Genomic DNA, 9,716 nt, shown 5'->3' with positions numbered 1-9,716 from the left:
CGTCTAATCTCTGAAGACCGGGACAAGTGTCAGTATATGTGTAATATTTTTATCTTCCATGTAAATGGCAGTCCAGCCCAGGTTTGTGGGCTTATGTGGATCCAACACATTTTGGGCTTCAGAAATTGGATAACGGCCCAAGTAGTGACGATTAGCTGGCCCACTTCATAGCATGGCCCAATAAGACTGCGTTTTTCCCGCTTCGAATTCGTTCGGACACCATTTCAAAAAGAGTAGCAACAGCGGGAATCAACGGAAATCTTGTGAGGGAATAATGCAGATGGCGAACGAAGAATCGGAGGAGCAGCGGAAGTTGTCGCTCAAAATCGCTAGGCTGTTTGACGAGGTTTGGACCTCGCAAGCTGCGCACGTCCGGAAGCTCAAGGAACTCGTCTCTCTCCGCTCCTCGTCGCCGCCGAGTGAATTCTGCGAGGCGTTTTGCAGAGCCCTAAAGCCTCTTTTTAATTTCCAGCGTCGCACCGCCTCTGCTGAGCGGATTATCAAGTTCGCTGCCGTCTTTGCTTGCTCGCGCGGTGGGAAAGGTGATTCAGGTGATAAATTTCTGGAGAATTTCCTGATGTTTCTGCTTGTGGGTGCTGCCGCGGCTAACAAGACTGTTAGGTTTAGGGCTTGCCAGATCGTTTCTGAGGTATCTTCTACGTTTTTATCGTAGTCTCAGCGATGTACGGTTAACATTTTTGACATCTTGAAATTTCTTTGGATATTATCCGTGCCCGTGGTGCGGGTTTGAACTTCTTGCAGTCTGAAAAATTAAGTCGTAACAAAAATCGGGAGAACTGAAAATCAAGCGGGGGAAATTGCTTTCGTGGGTTTTGTTTATTCTGTATCAGCTAAATTACAGCAACGTGGATCAGAGAAATGGATGGATGTAATTGCCGGGGGGGGGGGGAGATCTAAATCTTCTCTTTGGCGTTTCTTTCCACATTCTGTATATTGAAAATGAGACAATGTATCGCATGATGTTTATCATAGGAATTATAGATCGCTGTCATGAGTGAGTAGGTTATAAAGGTATAGGTCTTCTGGTTTTCGTTGTAGGGGTAGAGTGTTTGATTCCCAAAGATTGGGGATTTCTCCCGTTTTAAAGTGTATGCTTTCCTTTCATGAGTTAGATTTTCTGCTTACTGACTATAATTTCATATGAGATTAATCCTTTCTTTCTCCAAAATGAAACACATGTTTCTTAGGCTGTTAGCCAAGCAATTAGGTCACAGCTTTTGTTATCATCTTACGCCAATTCACTATCCAGGAGTGAGCCACTCTGACATGATTTGAAATGAAAAAACCACTATATCCTGAAAGATAGTAATCATTTACATGCCTTTTGCTGTCTAGATCATTATGCGGTTGCCGGACGATGCAGAAGTAAGCAATGAACTTTGGGATGAGGTGATAGAATGCATGAGGCTACGTGTGGCCGATAAGGTCCCTGCAGTTCGAACATTTGCAGTCAGGGCTCTTGCACGCTTTGCAAATGATTCAGAGAATGGCGACATTCTTGAATTGTTCCTTGAGAAGTTGCCAATGGAGCAGAATGGGGTAGGTCCTATTTGTGTTCCATTTTTGGCTAACTTTTCTGGTCTGCCTAATTATATGTCTGGTTGACTAATGGTACACTACTGTTTACCTTCTGGATGTTTAACCAGACTCTCTAAATAACTTCATTAAAAACCTCAATGGTTTTTTCCATGCCATTCTAATTCAATTTGTTGGTGTCACCAAAGATTGCTGTTCAATTTGACCAGTTTTAAGAGAAGCATTTTTGTGCATTAACACTATGAACTTATATTGTAAATAATATACCACATATGTTGCCTAGAGATACATTTTATTAAGTTTGGCTATTGCAAATGTGCAGGATGTTCGTAAGATAATTGTGTTGTCTTTGCCTCCTTCAAGTGCAACTTTACCAATGATATTTGATTGCACTCTGGATGTTAGTGAGTCAGTACGAAAGGCAGCATACTCTGTCCTAGCCTGTAAAGTACCACTACAGAGTCTCAGGTTTATTTTTATTCTTCTGGTTTATCGCATGATTTTAACTTGTCATTTTTTCATGCTGATTTCTATTTTCCTACTTGTGTTCTTTCTTAGTCGTGTTACACACTTCTGTTTGACCCAAGATTTTTAAGTAGATGTGTTTAAACTAATGCAACATTGAGCATTGCTCATGATCATAAGTCAACAATTGGAATTATGTATATGTTAAAATTTAACTGAAGCATGAATTAACAAAAATATTTACACTACTAAAGAGGTCTTGTAATGCTTGTACTTATTCTTTTGTTTCCCATAAAATGAGATATTAACATGTTTTTGTTATTCGTTTTCAGCTCTAAATTAACTGATGATGTTTCTAGAAGTCAGAGAATCTTCTCAGAATATCGCTATTGAGATGGATATGTCCAAAAAATAAATAGAAAAGATTTGAATGATCCTAATAACTTGTTTTATTAAGACTTCTGCTAAAATGGTAAAGTATACAAAAGCCAAGAAATTGACAACAGGGCAACTTTGACATATAAGAACCATAGGCTAAAATCAGAAGCTAAAAAAATTAGTTGGAAATTCAGTTGAGAACTCTTATTTCTAGTATAATAGATCATGCATCCTTAGTGTCAATGCTGCAATTTCCAGGTTGTGTTTGTCATAAGATCTGTCTGTGGTACATGGCATGATTACCTAAAATAGAATATTTAAGAGGACTGAAAAGATGCTTTTGATTTAATGCTTTCAGTAGATTTCTTCTCTGCATGACCCAAGTTGGAAATTTCTTCAACCACAAGGCAACATTATGCGAATGGTGACAATAACTTCTGAATTAGATTGTGATTCTTAATGCTGCTTGTTGGACTAGATGAAGCATAAAATCCCATTAATCTCCTAGCCCTTCAGTTTGACCTCTATGACTAGAAGTTATACAGTCGACGTGATTATTTTGCTTGTAATATGTGTTTTACAGCATCAAGCACAGAACAAATATTCTTCAGAGGGGGCTCACTGATCGCTCCACAGCTGTCGCGAAGGAGTGCGTGAAGTTGTTGAAAGATGAGTGGCTTGAGAAATGTTGCAATGGAGACCCTGTCGAACTGCTTAAGTTTCTTGATGTTGAAACATATGAATCAGTTGGGGAGTTAGTAATGACCACACTACTGAAAGCAGGATTGGTAAAAATGCAAAATGGTCAAACTATCCGGAAATTCCTTATATCTAATGGTGACTCAGCTGAAGGTACTAAATACCATTTATCTTGATTTTCATATGTAGGTATTTTGTAACTCACTAGAAACTTAACTAAATAACCAATCTTTTGATCTTTCAGCCATTCTTGCTTGGTTATATTTGGATCCATCGTGGTCCATGACATTAATAAGATCCCTGCTGTTTTATTATAATTCCACTCGCTATAAGTTAGGAGCACCTTGTGCAATATTTGCGGAATGTTATTTAAGTTGATGTTGGCTTTCTGAAACCTATAGTCCCCGACATCTTTGGTGCTGTAGCAGGAGACATGCCTTTACTGTAGACTTTGCTAAACATTGTCAATTTGTTGTGGTGAACAATCGATGTTTCAGGCCTAAGATGTACATCCTGCATAGGTTGACTGCATTACCAAATATCAGCAGGAGTTTAACTAGAGCTTCACTTCAATTTCTGTTGCTGAAATCTTTGGTCATTGTTCAGTAATTTGAAATTCAGACAGTATATTCCCATATAAGAATTTCTATTTACAGCTATATCAATATGGGATTTGTGTATCGGTTCCTTACTGATCTGGAAGCTCATATTACTTTCCAAATTTTTGCTTAGCCATGCACACAAGCATTAGTAAAAACGAAAAATAACATTAGAAAAAGCAAGAATCACCATTTGTGTTTCTGGAATCAAATATAGTTATATATGATCTTTCTTATTGTTTAAGTATTTAATTTATTCACTGGTGCATCCAAGACCTAGTGAGTGTTTAGCTTGAGTGTTCATAACATGCTTTCCCATGTAAATAGGAGGACACAGCAATCATTCTATTGAGCTGATGGACCCAGAAGTTGCTCTTTTTTGGCGAATGGTCTGTAAGCATCTCCACATGGAAGCAAATGTAAGCACTTAAAGTTGACAAAATGGTATTAACTTTGTCTATTTGCTTTTCTGTAAATGCAGTATGCTGATTTTGGTCAATGGTATTTTACCTGCACATTAGGAAAATGCTATTCACAACTCAATTTTGATACCTCGTTCACTGCCTCAGCTGGTTTTACATATAATCCATTAAGTGATCTAGGGTCTTATAGGTGTTGCACGTAAATGATCTGGAATAAAATTAAATTGGAATTTGAAATGCCATTGAAAAGGCTATTTGCAACTGTTCTTTTATGCTGTTGCATAATGAAAGTCATTTGGCTTTGGCTTTTAACTGTTGTTATTAGCCAGAAAATTTTATGCTGGTCATTATAAAATTTTGCTGGTTGAAACTCATTCATTTGGAATGCTGTCAGTATTTCAGTCACTAAACTATGCTATTGATATTTGATGACTTTATCTAAAGGGTGTTTAACTAAAGTCTTTGAAGTTACAATGAAGTATTAGAATTAGTGATGCTGAGCCAGTGATTCAACTCTTCGTATCTTTCTTCTTATCTGATATTTTAACTTCAGTAATGGCGAGACTTTAGTACCAAGTGACAACATTGATGGACCAGAAATCAAATGAATGGTAAATTATAGTGGTGAAGTGTGACCTTTCTAGTCAATTTTACTAGGCTTCATTAATAATTTTCAGTTTTTCGCATCCTGATATATGGTTACAATACTCTTTACATGGCATGAACCAATGTTGCTAGACAAGTGGAACAATCTGACCTTTTACTTGTCTAAGGCTCTAAGTTGTAAAAATGGATAATCATTTCTTCCTTGTAAGTTGTTTGACTAGACTCCATGACAAATGCTGCTAGTCAGGTTCCAAATTGCAGTACATATACTGTATTGCAGACAATCCTTAAAAACGACTGCCGATGGGAGAATTCACTATCACTATTTTATCATGATTTATCCAAAAAAATTAGTCTTGGGAGGCTTCAATAAAACTGATGTTAGTTCTTAGCTTGTCTATTTATATTATTATAAAGTGAAAATAGAGAAAACTTTATATACAGGTTACGTAGGAAGTTGCACAACCAGCAACTATAATATGGTAGAGGTTCTTGATTTATAGTCTTAGAGATTTTATTCTTTTATACAGTGTTCATATTATTCTAAAGTAACTTGTAGTAAATCATGTACTTGTAGAATGCCTAACAAAATTAGGTGCACAGGGTTGCACAATGCTGAAGAAACTCTTATCTTTTCTATTTTGAAGAAATTGTAGTAATGATCTTCCGCTGCTTACACTTTAAGTTCTTTTCTCATGATCAATCAGACAAAGGGCTCTGATGCTGCTATGACCATGGGCACGGAATCAGCTGTATATGCCGCAGAAGCTTCAGATCACAATGATCTTCTTGATAGTATACTTCCTGCGTCCGTGTCTGAATATGTGGAATTGGTTAATGCTCACATTGCTGCTGGTGAGCACAGTTAAATAATGAACAACTTCTGTTAGATTTTATGCAATCCATTTTTATGCCATATGATTTTACAGGGCCAAATTACCGATTTGTATCACGGAAACTGCTACTTTTGGGTGCTATGCTTGATTTCTCTGATGCTTCAAAAAGAAAGGTCGCAAGTGAATTTGTTCAGAATTTGTTACATATGGCTATTGATCATGAATTGGATGATAATGGAAATGAAGTTTTCATTGGAGATGGTCTCAATTTAGGAGGGGAGAGAGATTGGGCTGCTGCTGTAGCAGAATTGGCAAAGAAAGTCCATGCAGCCACTGGGGAGTTTGAAGAGGTTGTTCTTGCCGTGGTGGAAGAGCTTGCTCGGCCTTGCAGGGAGAGAACAGCAGACTGTAAGCAGTGGCTGCACTGTCTTGCTGTGATTGCTCTGCTTTTGGAGAACACAACTTCTTTTCGTCATATGCAGGGAAGGGCCATAGACCCTGCTGAAATTCTTCACTCTATATTGCTTCCGGGGGTAAGTTTCTTGGAAACTCTGTTGTTTCTTTTTATCTTTTGCTTTTTGGTTGATGATGTGGAAATGGTTTGCTTGCAATAACTTATTTTCTGACTCTTGTCCTGGGCTTATCACTTAATTTCTTCAAATGATTCATTTTTTGTTGATGCTTTGTGAAATGCAGGCAAAGCATGCTAGCTTGGATGTCCAGAGGGCTTCCATTAGGTGCCTTGGTCTTTTCGGATTGTTAGAGAGAAAACCTAGCGAGAATACAGTTAAGCAGTTAAGATTTTCTTTTGTGAATGGCCCTCCTAGTATTACCATAATGGCTTCCAAGGCATTACTTGATCTTGGAATATGGCACGGTCCAGATGAAATGGACAAAGCCATGAAGTCTAATCTCTCATCACAACTCCGTGAGCATAAAATGTCCCCAACCCCTGTTGAATTTGGCAATGGAAGTGAGGATTTGGATATTGAACTGCTTGATCTGTTATATGCGGGACTTGAACATGATTGGGGTGATATTGTGGAGGTTGAAGAGAAACACTCAATTCATGACATTTTAGGTGAAGGTTTGGCGAAAATTCTTCTGTTGAGCAATAAGTTTCCAGGATCACATGCTTCAACACATGACTTGCTGTTAGCTAAGCTCATCAGCCTGTACTTCAATAGTGAGAGTGAGGAGCTTCAAAGGTTGCTCTCTTCTCCAATCTCTTGGTTGGCCTATTTATACATATAGACAATATGGACAACTAACTGTTTCATATATCCTCTTTTGTAGGTTGAAACAGTGTCTATCAGTTTTCTTTGAGCACTATCCATCCCTTTCTTCAAATCACAAGGTGCGAGGCTATTTTTACATATGTTTTCTAGTTAGTTCACCTGCATTAGTATGAGTATTGATTTCCTGATGAAAAATTTTATCCCTGAAATTTCAGAAATGTCTATCCAAAGCTTTTATGCGAGTTATGCGCTCCTTGTGGCCTGGAATCAATGGCAATGTTGCCGGATCTACTCTGATGGTGTCTAACATGCGTAAACGTGCTGTGCAAGCATCACGCTTTATGCTGCAAATGATGCAAGTTCCTTTATTCACAAAGGAAACTGCAAAGCCAGATGATAATCAAAGTGAGAATCATGATATTGGGACAGACCCTTCACCTGAGTTTGAGAGTGGAGAGGAAGGGCTTGCAATACGCATTGCAGTAGAGGTACAGATGTTTGTTATTATGAACTATATGGTAATTCAAAGTTTTCTAAGTTTCAATAATTACTCCAGTTTATTGAAGTTTGCCAGTTTTTTCCATAACTAATGTAATAATTAACCTATGTATAGACTATTATGGGTTTTAAATTTATCACAAGGTGTTCTGCATGGCTGAAAATGGCATTTTCAAAGGAGATGCAGGAGTACCACCCTTCAACAGAAGAAAAACAAAGGCTTCCATGAAGTTTCCCCTTTTTCTTGTATTTCTCTACTCTAGTGATGTAACATAAATTTTTCTTTCTTTGGGGTTCTTCTTGAGCCCATGTTCTAAAAAGCTATGAGATTTTAGGATATTCCATGCAATGCCTTGATGAACCAAATGCGAATGCATTTTCTTCATGTTCTTGTTTTCATTCAGCTGCAATTCTATTTATTTTACATGATAATTTATTATTCCCCCTGATCAAGGTGGCAAGCTTCCATGCCAAGAAGACGGCCGCGGAAAAAGCATACCTGGCTGCACTTTGTAGAATACTTGTCTTACTTCAATTTCGGGTGTCGGAACAAGGGGCCATAAAGCTCATGCGGAGGATTTTAAATCGTGTGATAGCTTCTGTGGCAACTGAGAAAGAACTTACGAAGGAATTGTGGCGGATGGCTGAACGCCTACAGGCCATAGATAGGCATCCCGGTGAGAAGTTGTCGACCGAGCAGACTGATCTGATATTAGGTACTGACAATACTACTCTCTATATTTCATTCTTAATTTCTCATTAGTTAAATTTAAGAACAAGATTCAACAATTCTTTTAGGGGAGATTTCAGGAAAAGAGGATTATTTCTGTTGAGTATGAACTGTGAAACCACATCTTATGCTTGATTGTTTTGTGCTGTCTCGTCCTATAATCTCCAGAGCCATATTTGCTGAAGAAAACAATATGCACATGCTTATTGATAACGTTTGCGTACATGCATGGACTTCCCATAGTTCTCTGTGCATGTAGAGTCAGTGCAATGTGATTTTAGGACTGGCCATATAGCCAAAAGAAATGTCCGTGTCTTGTCTTGTATTTTTCCATGATCCCATCTCCTTTATATTGATGTACTCGATCTACAAACAGGAAAGTTAGAATTAGCTATCAAGCTCGATGATGGTGACTGCATGGAAGTGCCCCCAACTCCAGCACCGCAATCAACCAGACAAAGTCGTGCCAGAAGACGAGCAAAGGATGAAGAATCTTCCTCTGATGATGAACTCTCTCCAACTTCGGTGGTTCCATCTAATCCTCCTGTGAGCCGTTCACAGAGGGCAAGCAAGACGGCAGCATTGTCCAGAATGACGGCCAAGGCGTCAATTAGGATAGAAGAGGAGGATGATGAGGACGAAGACGACGAAGATGAGGCTGGGTCGGAAGTGACATCTGATGATTCTGATTAAAGATTTATTACATTTTTTTTGTTGATTGTACATTTGTTCTGCCTAGTGTGCATCTCGTACAACTAGCAGAAAAAAAAAATGGTCATTTTCTAGCCCTGTATGAGTAGTGATGGTCGTTTTGTAGATCTTTCCCTGTATGAGTCATGTATCCATTGTGAAGGTTGTGGTTTCCCATATGGGATTCTTGGAAATTCGAATGTGTTTCAGCTGTCTTCCGGGCCAAAATGCTGTTGGGCTAGGCCCATTTGTTTGCTGGATTCTTATATTAATATGTATTCTTGAAAATTGTAGAATTGTTGAAAAGATTTTGATTGGTTTAAGAAAGTGGTTTCGAAATTGAGAAATTTCATGTAGTATGTTGAAAATCATATCAATGTTCGGCATTAATTGAAAATTGTTCTAAGGCTAAGGTTTGATTAACGAGTTTGAGTATATGGGAATTTATTTTATTTTATATGAGTGTTTGTAATTTGTTTATCAATATAATTGAATTGATGTATTGTTCAATGTATTGAGATGAGTTATTATAATTTACTTTACATTACTAAATACTTTACATGTACATATTGTATATCATATATGATCGATAAGTCTGTTCGGAAAGTAATTAAATAAAATAAAATTTTGAAGTTATTTTGTTGTTTTTCTTATGATTGGGAATATATTTTCATCGTCCTCCCACATTGTATATTAAAATTATTTCAGTTATTGGAAAAAAGGTAAAAAAAAATCATATCCAAACATAATAAAATTGCCAAAAAAATAACACCTCACAAACTGATCATTTCTTCAAAATTTCCTCTCTCCTCTGCATAACCATTAAAACTACTCATTTTAGTTTTTAGTTCATCAATTATTTTTAAGAAATAATTATATTACACCTTAATCTATGATCAAGTTTATACAAATTATTATTATTTTTTTGCATAGCTACAAAAACCATCTTAACAACCAAAAACCAGGGGCGGTTCATGTAAAATACGCCGATGTTTTCA

General features: G+C 37.4%; 1 protein-coding gene across 1 annotated transcript; it reads left to right on the top strand.

Annotated features, from left to right (window-relative positions):
- The first annotated feature begins 228 nt into the window (after window positions 1–228).
- EMB2656 (ARM repeat superfamily protein) lies at window positions 229–9,065 on the top strand. The gene is made up of 12 exons (XM_011087549.3): window positions 229–649; window positions 1,357–1,560; window positions 1,880–2,025; window positions 2,984–3,252; window positions 4,026–4,117; window positions 5,434–5,581; window positions 5,656–6,095; window positions 6,259–6,770; window positions 6,859–6,919; window positions 7,016–7,288; window positions 7,753–8,014; window positions 8,405–9,065. Exons 1-12 carry the CDS (start codon window positions 275–277, stop codon window positions 8,719–8,721), a joined length of 3,099 nt encoding a protein of 1,032 aa, XP_011085851.2. The 5' UTR covers window positions 229–274; the 3' UTR covers window positions 8,722–9,065.
- The last annotated feature ends 651 nt before the right edge of the window (window positions 9,066–9,716 follow it).

The sequence above is a fragment of the Sesamum indicum genome, linkage group LG8, assembly GCF_026168435.1.
Source record: "Sesamum indicum cultivar Baizhima isolate 11 linkage group LG8, ASM2616843v1, whole genome shotgun sequence".
Taxonomy (NCBI): Eukaryota; Viridiplantae; Streptophyta; class Magnoliopsida; order Lamiales; family Pedaliaceae; genus Sesamum; species Sesamum indicum.
This window is presented reverse-complemented; position numbering and strand designations above follow the sequence as displayed.